At 37.3% G+C, this 15,047-nt stretch overlaps 2 protein-coding genes across 5 annotated transcripts in view; one reads left to right on the top strand and one right to left on the bottom strand.

Moving 5' to 3' along the window:
- The window catches only part of setd4 (SET domain containing 4), a 67,320-nt gene extending 52,392 nt beyond the window's left edge, over positions 1 to 14,928 (top strand). The window contains exon 11 of the mRNA XM_073044901.1: positions 14,266 to 14,928. Within this exon, the coding sequence (XP_072901002.1) occupies positions 14,266 to 14,292 (27 nt within the window). The 3' untranslated portion in view covers positions 14,293 to 14,928. The remainder of the gene's footprint in view (positions 1 to 14,265) is intronic.
- cryzl1 (crystallin, zeta (quinone reductase)-like 1) overlaps positions 1 to 15,047 on the bottom strand; it is a 70,128-nt gene that overhangs the window by 9,966 nt on the left and 45,115 nt on the right. For 2 of the 4 annotated variants that reach the window (XM_073044905.1, XM_073044903.1), the window contains 4 exons: positions 11,917 to 12,028; positions 6,926 to 6,946; positions 4,764 to 4,862; positions 2,758 to 2,876 (listed from right to left, as the gene is read on the bottom strand). In XM_073044905.1, the coding sequence (XP_072901006.1) occupies positions 2,758 to 2,876; positions 4,764 to 4,862; positions 6,926 to 6,946; positions 11,917 to 12,028 (351 nt within the window). Of the gene's footprint in view, positions 1 to 933; positions 1,127 to 2,757; positions 2,877 to 4,763; positions 4,863 to 6,925; positions 6,947 to 11,916; positions 12,029 to 15,047 lie in introns of all 4 variants that reach the window. The other 2 variants (XR_012098873.1, XM_073044904.1) reach the window with 2 other exon arrangements.

The raw sequence follows: 15,047 nt of genomic DNA, 5'->3' as shown, positions 1-15,047 counted from the left end.
CATGTGTCTTTGGAATGTGCGATGAAACCAGAGCATCCAGTGGAAACGCAACACAAGTCACAGGGAGAACATAAAAACTCCTTACACAGACAGTGGAGGGAATTGAACCTCAATCTTCCGATCACTGCCCATCTCCTTGCTCTTGCATTTGTGCACACAGATATTACATATGAGCATGACTGGGCCATTTTGTTGTCTCCTATATTATTTGCTTGCATTTGAACGTGACTTTTCTTCACAAATACTTAAATTACACATTTGCAGTAAGTGTTAGTAAACTACTTGGCAGATTTTTGAAAATTTAATTGTGATCAATTATCAGATATACTTCTAAACAATCAAATCTTCTAAAAGGAGATTACACTTTATGGGCTATTAGCCTAGACCGTTCAAATATTACATTAATAACATAAATAAGCACTATCATACCACACAAAATACTCCATGCAGGAGCAAATGAAAAAAGAACACAGTAAATACAATCTAATTGTTTAAGATCTTCACTGATTTAAAATAACATGCTGCTGAATGATCTGGAATTGGATTTGCAAACAATGAAATTACTGTAGATGTAGAAATGAAAAGGGAGACATTTAAGATATTGCTGTAGCTGGACTTCATGTTACAAGCAAATAATCGTGACTGAAGGAACTGTTTGACCATTAATTAGAACAAAAGAATCAGAATTAAAAAAAACACATTCAGCAGTTTCAACATCCCTGAAGATCTATCTACATTGATACAATTATGTAGGAAGGCAAGCGAGTGGCTAGATTTAATTAAGAGTTTGAAGAAATTTGGTATGTCACCAAGGACTCTAGCAATCTCTATAGATGTACTGTGGAGAACATTCTAACTGGCTGCATCACCCTGGTATAGAGGGGCCACTGTACAAGATCGGAAAAAGTCACAGAAGAATGCAGACTCAGTCACCTCCATCAGTGGCACTAGCCTCCCCAGCAAAGGACATCTTCAAAAGGCTATGCCTCAGAAAAGCAGCATCCATCTTCAAGGACTTTCATCACCCAGTATATGTTCTCTTCTCATTGCCACCATCAAGGATGAGATACAGGAGACGTACACTCAACATTTAAGGAGCAGCTTCTTTCTGTTCACCATCAGATTTCTGAACGGAGAATGAAACAACTCAAGAACACTACCTCACTACTTTTTACACTACTTATTTAATTAAATGTTATATATATTTAAGTTATTTGTAGTATTTTTATTATGTATTGGACTATACTGCTGCTGCCAAACAAAAAAATTTCACGACATATGTAATGTTAATTCTGATTCTGAAATAAAAACTCAATTACATTTACATTTGGCTTATGAAAATATAATTATATTTTATGTGCAAAACATAAGCATGGCAAAGGTACTGTTGCGTTTCCAAAAAAACTAAGCCTTGGTTTGTGAGGATGTGTTTTAATAAAATAAACTGGCTGAATCCCTTTAGCGTTAAAAATGAGAGTGAAAATTGATTACGATACCCAGACTGATTTGGCTGAGACAATAGGAAGGCATGAAAACACAGCAATATATATAAAAAAGGGATGTAGGGATATTCAGTCTTCAAACCTTTGCTGCCAATCAATATAATCACCGCTTAATACCTGTTCTCTCCTCAAGGGAGCAGGGAAAGCAAAGGGAAGAAAGAAATGAGAAAGTGAGTATTAACTTTACATCCCATCAAGAATGCACATTATGCTTAATGAGCACACAAGAGACTGCTGATGCTGGAATCTGCAGCAAATAACAATCTGCTGGAGGAACTCAGCAGGTTGAGTAGCATCTGTGTAAGGAAAGGAACTGGCAATGTTTTAGGTTGAAACCCTGCATCATTATGTTTAATGAGGTGCATTAATGGTAGTGGTAGGGAGATGGTGTGATGATTTAGACTGGTGAACTATTCCAATCAAGCTATAAATCAAATATTTTCCACTTTTATTGGTAATGACAGTTGAATGAATATTGAACTGATATAATTTACCCTTTGGTTAATTGCAGATGTAGGTAGCAACATTGTATCCTATGTGAATCTTAGATTATCATACAGACTCAAACACAAACGTTTAGCAATGTTTGCAAGGCTTATGCCTTCAGGAATTCTGCAATTAATTTACAATTTTTCTTCACTTATTTGTCTAATTCTATGTAAATACAGTTTTAACAAGAGTGTACAGAATATGAATGGATCACTTATTCATTCATATTGATGGCCAGTTTCCATCCTCCTTCATCTAACTCTGTCAGTGAATGCATCAAATTACTCTCCCTTTTATATGTTTATTGCACCAACATTCATGGAAACATCTACGTCAATTTAAATGCATTGTTTTAATTTAAAGGTGGATGACTCCAAACACTCCCCAACAGCAGATAATAGGCTGAGCACTCCCCACTTGAGCACCATCCAGTACTTGGTTTTTGAAACATTAGAATGGTCTTAAGGGCAAAGTTACTTTAGATTTATACTAAAATGTGAGATCAGGTATTTAATGTAAAACATTAATTATTGGTACAAGAGTTATGGAGAACTAAAAGCAGGAAAAACATGTTCGGTGAACCTAGTAAATTTATCCAAAATCTAGGCTAGGTTTGAATTTTTCTCTGCAGAAACTACAAGTAGAAGGAACTTTTGGGAATATTGCAAGTGATAAGACTCCCTATGAAATTCCACGTTCTGTATCCTGCAAAGCAGTGCAATGCTGACAAAGTAAAGGTAGTATTTCGGTGATATTTCTGTATCACCTGTAGATCCTCTTCTGTTGTTATCCAGTGACCTGCAACAGCTAGAAGACTGATGATGTCATGTTTATGTGGGAGATGTTTTTTGGCAGCAAACTCATCTTCCTTGCTGTAGAGCTGCACTGTAACACAAAATATCAAAGCATACATCATTTATTCCATGGCGGCTGAAATCATGAGATAAGTGATACTGTCACAACAAAGTTTGATATAATTTTTAAAACATCAAGAGCATTTTGTGATAAATCCCCCCCTTAATAATTTTGGCAAAAGTTGACTTTGGTCATTTACTTTTTTTGATTCATAGTCATACCGATAAACAGTTAAACTATGCAGTAGCAATTCGAGTTAACACCTTTCCAACTCCAAAACCATCAAAATAGTCTGTATCTAAGTAAGAGTGTATTCCAATCTTTCAAAGTTTTGAATTATTTAAAAACATGGTCAATTTTAAAGGCAAGTTTCTCCACACCATACACTAGTGTCTAATAAAAATGGTAGACAATTAAACTTCCTTCAGCATCTTGCCAGTGTCACTCTGTAAATGTTTGGAGCTAGAATGAATTAAGATCACATTCAAATCTAAATCTCTGAAGACACAAGATCCCACCATTAGGCACATCTCCTCCTCTCCCCCCTCCGTTTTCCACAGGGATTGCTCTCTTAATTCCATTCCTGATTCACACGTTGACATGTCTGTCCACGGCCTCCTCCACTGCCACGTTGAAGCCAGGCACAGGTTGGAGAAGCAATACTTTATATTCCATCTTGGTACTTTCCATTCTGATAGAATGTACATTAATTTCTCTAATTTCTGGTAGCCACTCACTTTTGTTTCCTCTGCTGCTCTGTTTACCCTCATATCTGTGGTCCCATTATCCCCTTCTCTCTCCCTTCTCCTGTGCATCACCTTCATCTTCCTCCCTCTGGTTCCATGCCCTCTTTCCATGATCTTCTGTACTCTCCTGTCTGATTCCTTTTCCTTCAATTCTTTGAATTTCCCATCTATTACCTTCCAGCTTTTCACATTATTCCTTTTTTATCCACCTGCACCCTCACCTGGATTCACCTATCACCTGTTACCTGCCAGTTGCCATTCCCCCCCTTCCCCCACACACATCCGCTACTCTTTTATTTTGGCTTCTATTCCCTACCTGTCTAATCCTGTAGAAGGTTCAAGCCGAAACATCAGCTGTTTATTTCCCTCCATAGATGTTGCCTGCCCTGCTGAGTTCCTTCAGCATCTTATGTGTTGATCCAGACTAAATTTTTATTTTGCTTGTCGACTTTTAAAAAAAATCTGAGTCTATCTACCCAACCAATTGCAAGGTAAAGACACTAATGCTTTTCAACACAGAGCACTGAATTTTAATCCATCTGAGTAGGTTGGGAATATGTCAATCGTGTTGGGAAAAACTGTCCAAAACATGGACCAAACTTTCCAATTAGTAATTTTAACAGTTGCAGTACAACAGGCAATCCATTCACAGAAAGTTGGCTTCATGTTTAACTAGTAGGGTTGTGAGTGTATTTATTTTAGCATTCCTTTTAGTTTTATTCTAATGTAGTTGGGTTTGTTAAACTGTGGGAAATGGACATCTAAATATCTAGTGTGAGGGACAGGGTCATTAAGCAAGGGCACTTAAAGGCCTAGGAGAGCACAGACGTTCCCAGTGAGCAGACAAGCTTAGCTTGCAAAATCCCACCAGTGACTTGTCTATTGACTCTCTAATTCCGTTAGCAGATGTGTATTAAAATTGTAATTAGAAAGAAGAAAGATTAGTTTTACTTGTGACATGAACTCATGTTAAAGGGAGAAAATTATTGAGATTTTTGTTGTTGCAAAGTGAATCACTGAGAATATTCTTATAAGAGCATTTGGCATTGGCGGAATTCCACTCCATTTATGGGCCAATAGGTTTATGTGTTAAAGGCACTGAAACAATTGTGTAACAATGGTATAATACTTATATTAAGACATTCAAAATATAAAACATTGCAGAACAAACCTCCACAGTCCACCACAATGTTCACGCCTAGACCACCTGTTTCTTCCAAACAGCTGTCTACAAGGTCAACCTTGCTGTCCGACAAATTGATCACCCTGGCTGTGACAGATTAGAAGTTCAATTAGTCTGCTGCCTTTGACAATAGTATTCTCAATAATTCATCAACAGAAAGGAAAACCATTCTAATCAATAATTTTGGTTAACAATTAAAACTGATTGACTTTTAAAATTATGTACTGTAGCGATGTACTACATACAGAGCTAGAGACGACACGCAGTCGGTAAGTCGTTTCGAGACTAGTTTATTCAAACTTCGCGGCGCTGGCATTTAATCCCTAGCGCCCGCCCTCTCCGGGCGGAAATGACGTCAGAGGTGCATTACCAAAGTCTCTCCCCGCGCGCTGGCTATTTGTGAGCTGGATCACCTGCGCAGAAAGTGGGTCGCCACACTACATCCAAACATTTGTGAACTTAGTTATAAAAAACATCAAGGGTAATGCAAATCTTCCTCACCTAGGTGAAGCCAGGTGAAGGAGAAGGGCCACCTAGCTATCCCCTCAACCTGCCAGCTTGTGCTCCATTCCATCCCTCGACCCTCCCCACCTTCTCATTCTGGCTTCTTCCCCTTCCTTTCCAGTCTTGATGACGGGTCTCGGCCCAATATGTCGACTGTTTATTTCTCTATGTAGATGCTGCCTGACTTGTTGAGTTGCTCCAGCATTTTGTTTGTATTATTCAAATTTCATTTCCCATACAATACCCTTACAGCATTAAGTTTTGTCACTGATCAAAAGAGTATTCAGTTTTTAATCCCTTCACTCGGATTATCTTATTCTCCAAAATGTACACCACAGACTAATTCAAGGACAAATGTAACTAAAATATTTCTAACAGGATGCAAGTATTTCAAACAAGAAAATCTGCAAATGCTGGAAATCTAAGCAACACACACAAAATACTGGAGGAACTCAGCAAGACAGGTAGCAACTATGGAAAAGAGAGAACAGTTGATGTTTTGGGCCAAGACCCTTTATCAGGACTGATCTCCATAGGACTGTTTGAGAATGCAAGTATTAATTAACTTGTTAAATTTGGAAAGATGACTTTAGAGTTAATTTCTTTTCCTGTTCCTGAAAGTACTCATGGACCAATATGATCACTAATGAACTCTGCTGATTTGAAAAACTATTTGACAAAAAGTAGAAGGGGAATGTAGGGGCATTCAATGACATCTATAACATTGATATAAAATTTGAAGTTAAAGTGTAAGCATTTAACTCAAGCAGAACACATTTAAATCCAAAGCATTAATCACAATTTTGTTCGATGTCACAATAATGCTCTTTTTAAAAGCTGTGATGCAGTATGTTCAAATGATCACTCAGTAAGCACACCTGGCACATTCTTACTATAGGATTTGAAACACAAACAGCAATGGAATGTGTTTAATTGTTTTGGCAAAGCAACTGAGCAACTACACGTTCTTTCATGTTTGGATTTTTGATTCATTACATTAATTTTCATGTCAAGGGCCTTGGTGGGGTGGGGGGGGGGGGAGGTTGGAATAGGCAATGCAGAGCTCGACTCCTTATCTTCAAGGCCACCATTTAAATTTCATGGAAAAGTTTAAGGAAATCAAAAATTTAAGTGCAACATAAACCCTACAATATCGCTTGATAATTTAGACGTCATTTGACTAAATTTAGAAACCATAACTTGTTTTCTTGGTTGGAAAAAAATCCCAAAGTCATAACTTAGACACACCGCCCAGCAATTCCTTGCTTTAATCCTAGCCTAATCATGGAACAATTTACAATGACCAATTATCATATTAACGTCTTTGGACTCTGGGAGGAAACTGGAGCACCAGGAGGAACCGCACAGAGTCCTGGAGAGAATGTACAAACTCCTTACAGGCAGCAATGGTTTGCCTGTACTGTAAAGCATTGTGCTAACCACTATGCTATCATGCTGCCAGCTAAAGCAACACCACTGCTAAAATCACTACTGCAGTACTATAATTAATATTAATACAACATATTTACTTTGCAGACTGGCAAATCAATCTCCCTCAAGGGGACGGAAAATACCTTCTGGTTTTTGATTTAGAGCACATGCTTTATTAAAAGGTTGGCTCACATTATTAAGAGACATTGACTTACCTACCAAAGGTTGTCGAATGCCTTAAGTATGGCAACCGTAAACAGACCAAAGGCAGAAAATAAAGAAGAGAACAATATAAAGGACTGGAAGATGACCAATTAAGAACAAATCAACACATCAAATCAAGCACATTGCTGCAATATGAGAAGTTGTTTACCCTTCACTACCTTATTTACCAGTCTTATAATTTTTAGGGATCAATGGACTTGTACTCTTTCCTTCAGTACTCTTTAGATCCCTACCATATATGGTCCATGTCCTGTTCTTATTAAACCTCCCAAAATTAATCACTTCCCTCTTATTGGGATTAAATTCCACCTGCCATTGATTTGTCTAATTCACTAGCTGATCAATACCATTCTGTCACCCAAGATGATCTTCCACATTATCAACAACTACAACAAGTTTGTGTCATCTGCAAACCTTAGATTCTTATACAAATATTTACTGGATATGTGAGATAGTCAGGTCTCAGCATCACATGCCTCCAATTATAAAAGCAACCTTTCACCTTCATCATCTCTCTTCATTTAAGAAGATCATTTTAGATATAATTTGCTGACTGCTTTTCATCCCAAGAGCCTTTAACATTTGAACCAATGTTATGCAAGATCTTGTCTGAGATTCTTCTGAATTTCATGTAGGCTACATCAACTGCACTGCCTTCAATATATCTTCTCACTTCTTAAAACAAAAACTCAATTTAAATAAGGTGCAGGTTAATCATGTCCCTCAGAATATTTTTTCAACAACTTCTGTATCATCAACTTTGAACTCACTGTGCTGCAATTACCCAGTTTATCCCTGCTACCATATTTGAATACAAGGTCAGATTTTTTGTTTTCTTATAATAGGATTCACATAATTAAAAAAAAAAGATTATTATTTGCTGGGGAACAAGGGACATGAAATATTTATTTGCATGCATGGTTCGGCAGCTGCAAATTCCATTCATCTACATCATCATCTGCAAAGCAGGTGAGCGAGTTAGATGAAAAATATAACTTGTCCAACTGTTTTTGTCTTGAATGTTCCATTGTTAAGATTCAATCTAGATCTCAGAGGTTGAACAATAAATCATTCCCAATTCTCTGCTTGGTTCTTTAACTCTAACTCTGCTGTAACCTTGCAAGTATATTCAGTTAACAGCTGAGGCATTCTGATCAGAGTCATTATTGTTTCTAAGCAAACTAAACTCATCTGGACCACAAGATTCTTTTTGCACTACTTACTGAAATTAAATTTTACTATATATTTCTCATGGTAATTTATAATACTTTTTATGTACACTCTGTACTGCTGCCATGAAACAATATATTGCAATACACAACATATGTCTGTGATATTAAACCTGATTCTGATTCAGAATGGCTCTACAATGGAGTCAAAGAAATCACTGATATATAGAAATTTCGATGAGGCATACCTATAAGGTGTTTGGAGGAAAACATAGGGGGATGTCAGAAGCAGGGTTGTGTTTTTTTTTTTAAACAGAGAGTGATGGGTGCATGGAATGGTGGTAGAGGCAAATAAATTAAAGAAACTTAAGAGACTTTTAACTAGACACATGGATGAAAGGGAAATGGAGGGCTATGTGGCAGGGATAGGTTACACTGATATTTAAGTTAAAGGGTTGGCACAAAGTTGTGGGCTGAAGGGCCTGTACTGTGTTGTATTGTTCTATGTTGTATGTTCTATAATTTGCACACAGCACAACCCACACAATATTTAGCATTGTACTGTCTGGAGGCAGTAAAAGTCACAGCCCACGAGTGACAGACAATAATCATTCTCACGAAGAGTTCAGCAACATTCCCTTGACATTTAGTTGCACCACCATAGACCATGACTCTGCCCCCATCACTAACCTGGTTACCTTAGCCACAAACTGAACTGCTGCTGTCCACATAAAAATGGTGGCAGTCTAGAGGCTGGGTATTCTGCAGTGGACAACTCACCTGATTCTCTGAAGCCATGTTGGAAATATAATGAATGCTCTCTATTTCCCTTAATGAGTATAGGAGTATAGCTCCAACAATAATTAAGCAGCTTGAAATGATCCTGTCAAATGTACTTTTTTGCCTCAAAACTGCAAATCATTTCTACTTTCTGTGAAGATTGAAAATTTGAAGTGGCTCACTTCAACCAATATATTTACATATTGATGATTGCTTCCAACCTGGGATTGTCAATAGAGTTACAGAACACTACAGTGAGGAAACAAGCCCTTCAGCCCATCTACTACATACCAAACTATTAATTTGCTTAGTTCCCTGTGGTGAACTACATATACCTGTCTGGACACGCCCCCCCCCCCCCCCCGCTGACTGCTCCTGTGGCTCCTCCCACAGACCCCGGTATAAAGGCGATTGGAGGCACAGCCCCTTCCTCAGTCTCCAGGATGTTGTGTGGTGGTCACTTGCTACTTGTGCTTTCTTCCAGCCAATAAAAGCCTACCTTAACTCACGTCTCAGAGTTATTGATGGTACATCATCCCCTCAACCTGCATCAGAACTGCAGCCCTCCATACCCCTCCCATCCATTTATCTATCCAAATTTCTCTTAATTGTTGAAATCAAACACACGTCCACTACTTCCACTGGCAGCTTGTTCCACACTCTCACTACCCTGAGTGGACAAGACCCCTCTCATGTTCCCCTTAAACATTTCACCTTTTGCCCTTAATCCATGATCACTAGTTCTACTCTCACACAACCTCAGTGGAAGATGTGGGTTTACCATATCGGTATCCCCTCATAATTTTGTACACCTCTATGAAATCTCATTATTCTCATTCTCCTATGCTCTAGGGAATAAAAGTCCTAACCTATTCAACCTTACCCTATAACCCAGGTAGTCAAGTCCTGACAACATTCTTGTAAATTTTCTCTGCATTCTTTCAATCTTAATGATATCTTTCTTGTAGTTAGGAGACCTGAACCGTGCAAAATACTCCAAATTAGGCCTCACCAATGAATTATACAACTTCAACATAACAACTCCTGTACTCAATTCTTTGATTTATGAAGGGCAATATGTCAAAAGCTCTCCTTATGATCATATCTATGTGATGCCACTTTCAGGGTATTATGGACCTGTATTCCCAGATTATTAATTTTTTTGAGATTACAGACTCTCCACAGATCCACAACACATGACTATTTTTATATAGATGGCATGCACTCTCTCCTCAGTTCATGCATGATAACTAAAAGAACTTCTCAGACAAACTGAAACAAGTTTTAAAATAAGCACTATGAAAATCCCAATATAGAGTGCTGTAATTTTGTCAGAAACTGGATATGAACTTAGTCTTATTTTTATTTGAATAAGAAATTGGCACTTATCTGGGTAACAATTATATCCCTTACCTTAGTTGTATTGTGAAGGAATTCTTCAACAAGCCAAAGGAGCAAATAGTTCAACAAATGAAAATATTCTCAAAAGGCAGCTTCAATTAATTTTTCAGAACATAAATTTACACATGAAGCAGTAGTCATTCTGTACAAAATTCCCCAGAACAAAATTACAAGTTTGTAGCACAACTGTAGTTGATTACCTATGTAAATTCTCTAGGGTCAATAAAATCATTTAAAAATTTTCTAGGCACCAAGTCTGGGGTCATAATTACTGCTACACTGCTATTTCTGCTCTGTATAAAACCAATGTTGTGATGTAGCATAACATTAATTTCTACATGGATGTCACACCTTAAGTCCCCCACATCAACAGGTTCAAGAACACCAACTTCCCTTCAAATATTCGTTCTTGAACCAACCAGCACAACCTGGTACTGCCAGCACAAGTGGTGCATGCGAGCTCAATTTCAATGTTTAAGAGAAGTTTGGATAGGTACATGGATAGTAGGGGTATGGAGGGCTATGGTCCTGGTGCAGGTTGGTGGGACAGGCAGTTTAAATGGTTCAGCATAGACTAGATGGGCCAAAGAACCCATTTCTATACTGTACTTTTCTATCACTCTAACCCTAATCAGTAGAGTTCAGCAACACTATGATCAGTCATTCACCTTGCACTAAAACCTTTTTTTCTTAATATTGTGTTCTTTCTTGAAAATATTGTGTATAATTCATATTTAGGTTTTTCATGTGAAGGCTGCTTATCTTATGGTATGTGCCTGTAATGCTGCTACAAGTCATTTTTTTCCATTGTTTCTGTGCCTATGACAATGAACGACTTTGAATGGAATACTGGCCCAGTGAGCATTGGAGGTTTCTACTATATGGAATGAAGCACTGCCACTTGGGGGGGGGGATGAGAAAACACACCGCCTGAGAAAACTCCATTGTATTGTTAGCAGCTTCAACAGCAGCAAGAAAGTTGAAGTACAAAACACTTGTATTTTACAGCATTTTGTTATGCTATACTCAGTGGCCATTTATTAGGTACACCTGCTTGTTAATGCAAATATCTAATCAACCAATCATGTGACAGTAACTCAAAGCATAAAAGCATACAGACATGGTCAAGAGCTTTAGTTGTTGTTCAGACCAAACACCAGAATGGGGAAGAAATGTGATCTAAGTGGCTTTGACCGTGCAATGATTGTTGGTGCCAGAAAGGGTGGTTTAAGCATCTCATAAACTGCTAATCCTGGGATTTTCATGCACAACAGTCTCTAGAGTTTAAAGATAATGGTGTGAAAAACAAAAACATCCAGTTCTGTGGGTGAAAACATCTTGATAGTGAAAGATGTTAGAGGAGAATGGCCAAACTGATTCAAGCTGACAGGAAGGTGACTAACTCAAATAACCACATGTTACAACAGTCATTTGCAGAAGAGCATCTCTGAATGCACAACATGTCGCATCTTGAAGTAGATGGGCTACAGCAACAGGCAACCACACTGGGTTCCACTCCTGTACCTAATAATGTGGCCACTGTGTATACTAGCAAGTCAATTATATTTTTCTTAATGACAGCACATAAAGTGTTTTCAATAGAAGGACACAAAAACCAAGACCCCACATACCAACTGTTGGCCTTAATCCTTCCAAGTACTTTTTGTCCTCATTGTTGTGCACAGTAGAAATTAGTTTTGCACCTCTATGATGAGCCAATTGAATAACAATAGTACCAAATGGCTGAAAAAGAGAAAGGCAGGACAGGTATTCAGTCAAATGAAATATTATTTATGATGTTATTAGTTACTACAATGCATGACATAAATTAAAGAGTCTATTTCTATTTCTTATAATAACTTAATAGCATTTTTTAAAGCCTTACGCTGTACTGCTGCCACAAAACAGCACATTTCACAACATATGTCAGTGATAATTAACACGATTCTGATTCTGATATCCTGTAACTTCAAGAAAGTAGCTAGCGATAACCTTATAGATTAAGGCAAACATGTTATTGCTACCATTCATATAGAAATAAACATAGATGCCGTTATTTAAATCTTATTTGGCATCAAGCAGCTCTAAACAGAAAACTAATACTGAAGAGACCTAGGTATTTAATTAAATGTATCTCTATCCACAATTACTAGGCTCATTATGCCATTATGGAGTTGGAGATAATAATTATTTCATTTGACTGCAAAACCAGATTAGCAGTTCCCCGAGACTCTAGTAACTACATCAATGTGCCAACAATAAAAACTAAGGCCAATGTTCTGCAATTGTCAGTTCATGACCAGCGTGCTAACTATTGCCTGTTTTGCACAAAAAGCTGTATTGCGCTTCAGGCATTATAATCAAGTTTACTAAATACTAAGCAGAGTTTAATGCAGAGTCCTATTAATTGCTGGTGTTGGATTTTTTTCCCTTTTTCATAGCAGTAGTAAAAGGCAAATCATGGTCTTTGTTACCCTCTCACAAGCGAATAACAAACTTGGAATGTTCAGTGCTCCAGTTCTTTGGACTTGTTACAGCATAAATTAAAAGGTTTTCAGCAGGAGGTTTAAATGAAGGATTTCTTAGACTTGTGAGAATACTGTGTTTTATAAAACAAAATTGATGATGCTGGCTGCACAGTTAGCACATACCTGTCAACTGGTTGGAAGAAAATGAATCTCAGGGTAATACATGGTGACACATACATCCTTTGATAACAAACTTACTTTAAGCATTCCTGCTCAAAAGAAAGCACTTCTGATAAACCCAAAAATCTGAAATTTCAAATTCAACTCTAATTTATGCAAAGGAGCTCTGCTTCCTAAACCAGTGTACTGGTCTGGCAAAGTTTACATCAGCGAAATTCACCATTTATCATGTCACTTTTTAAGCAAGTCTCACTTCATCATGTCCTGGAATTCGCTGGTTAATTCTACAGGCACAGCAGCTGACGCTGTTATTCTGAGCTTCCTGGACCCAAGTTCAATCTTGATCTCAGTTATTGTCTACACGTAGTCTCTATAACAGCATGGGCTTTCTCTTGTTGCCCTCTACCTCACCTAGATGTAGAGGTGGCTAATTGGCTGCTGTAAATTATCCCCCAGTTTAGATCAATGGTAAAAAGAGTAGATTGGCATGTGTGTTATTATCAAAGTACATATGTTGTAAAGTGAACAAAGTCACCACAGAGACACTGAAACTAGTGGATGCAGAAGTGTTTTATTCAGCAAAATGAGACACTCTTGGAGGAAGAGGCCTGTTTGATCCAATATTACATGACATTTTATCTGCAATGCCTCCTTTTCACATCTTCTTTATACCTGCATTCCAGACACTCAAAATGAATGTTAAGTAGCATGGTCTGGATTTCAACCAACAGCTCCAGTAAACTATTATCCAGGGCTACATTTTAAATTGAATCTAAAAATCCGCATTCAGGTCTAAAGATTGGTTGCTGAAATTAATATTTTACTACATAACCTAACTCCAGAATACACCCTAACACATACATGTCTCTATATATTACTGAGATTCATTTAATTTTTTGCACACATTCACAGAAAGTACCAGAGAGATGGGAAAATTAAACTAATGACTAATGGAACTGCATCCTGGGAGCTGCCTTAGATTTAAAGGAACCAAATGTACTTTTTCCTTTAAGGCTAGAATTTACATGATTAAATATTCAAACAGCTTTTGAGTAATCTGTTGGACAACTTGCATAGATTCAGCAACATATTTCAGTGTAAATTGTAAATCAATAACATGTCAAAACAGGCAGTCCACACAATCCTGATAAAAACTCAAAGCAGTAATTATTGAAAAATAAAGAAACTAAAAGAATCAGATACTAAATGGTGACAAATTTGTAGGTGTAAGAATTATTCTCAATAATAATGGATATTAAACTTAAGAAGACTGTTTATTTTTTTGTGGGTGAAAATGTTTAATATTTGTATGCATTCTGCTCTTTGTTTCAGAGGGCTCCATTGCAGTGTCAATCATAACATTATTACCAGAATTAGCAATCAGGCAAGAAAACATGACTTGTGCTGCGTCACAGAATTATGACTCATACCGCATGAATAAGCAATCTTCAGGAGAACTTCAATGTCAAAGAAAGCAAAATGTATCAAAAACTGTTACCACCCCGCCCACTCATGCGCAATGGCTTAACGACATTATGGCCTGCTTGGACCTCGAAAAAATTCATTATTCAGTTCTTAATTCGGATCTAAAGTTCCATAAGGTCTGGGGACCTTTTATCGAGTACTTTCATAACCTTCCTCTTGACTAGGGTTTTTATTTTTTTTATTTTTTTTCTCTTCTTCTTTTCGGTCCCTTGCTTTCAGCTCCCTTTTTTTTCTGGTAGTAGGCATTATTATCCTCTGTTGCTAAGTGTATTCACAATCTGGGAGTTTGACTGTCCTGACTTATACTCTCTATATTGTGGTGTGGTTGGTCTGGAGTTGTTGTTGTTTTTTCTTGTGTTGTGGGGCTTGGGGAGGATACTAAGCTTACCTGTCTTTAATTTAGGTGTTTTTTTTGTTAAATTCTCTTCCTTTGTAGCATATTGTTATTGTATGCTTAATTTTGCACTGTTTATTATTATGCACTGTTTGTATTAATGTTCCTCATTGGGATTTGGGGTTTTTAATTTGTAAAATGTTTTGAAAAACTAATTAAAAAATTAAAAAAAAAACAAAAAACTGTTACCAAAGGATGAAATGCTCCAGTACGATGTGAAACTATCAACACTGTT

Source organism: Hemitrygon akajei, chromosome 5 (assembly GCF_048418815.1).
Source record: "Hemitrygon akajei chromosome 5, sHemAka1.3, whole genome shotgun sequence".
Classification (NCBI taxonomy): Eukaryota; Metazoa; Chordata; class Chondrichthyes; order Myliobatiformes; family Dasyatidae; genus Hemitrygon; species Hemitrygon akajei.
Note: the sequence above shows the minus strand (reverse complement) of the source record. Positions and strands in the feature narration are given on the sequence as shown.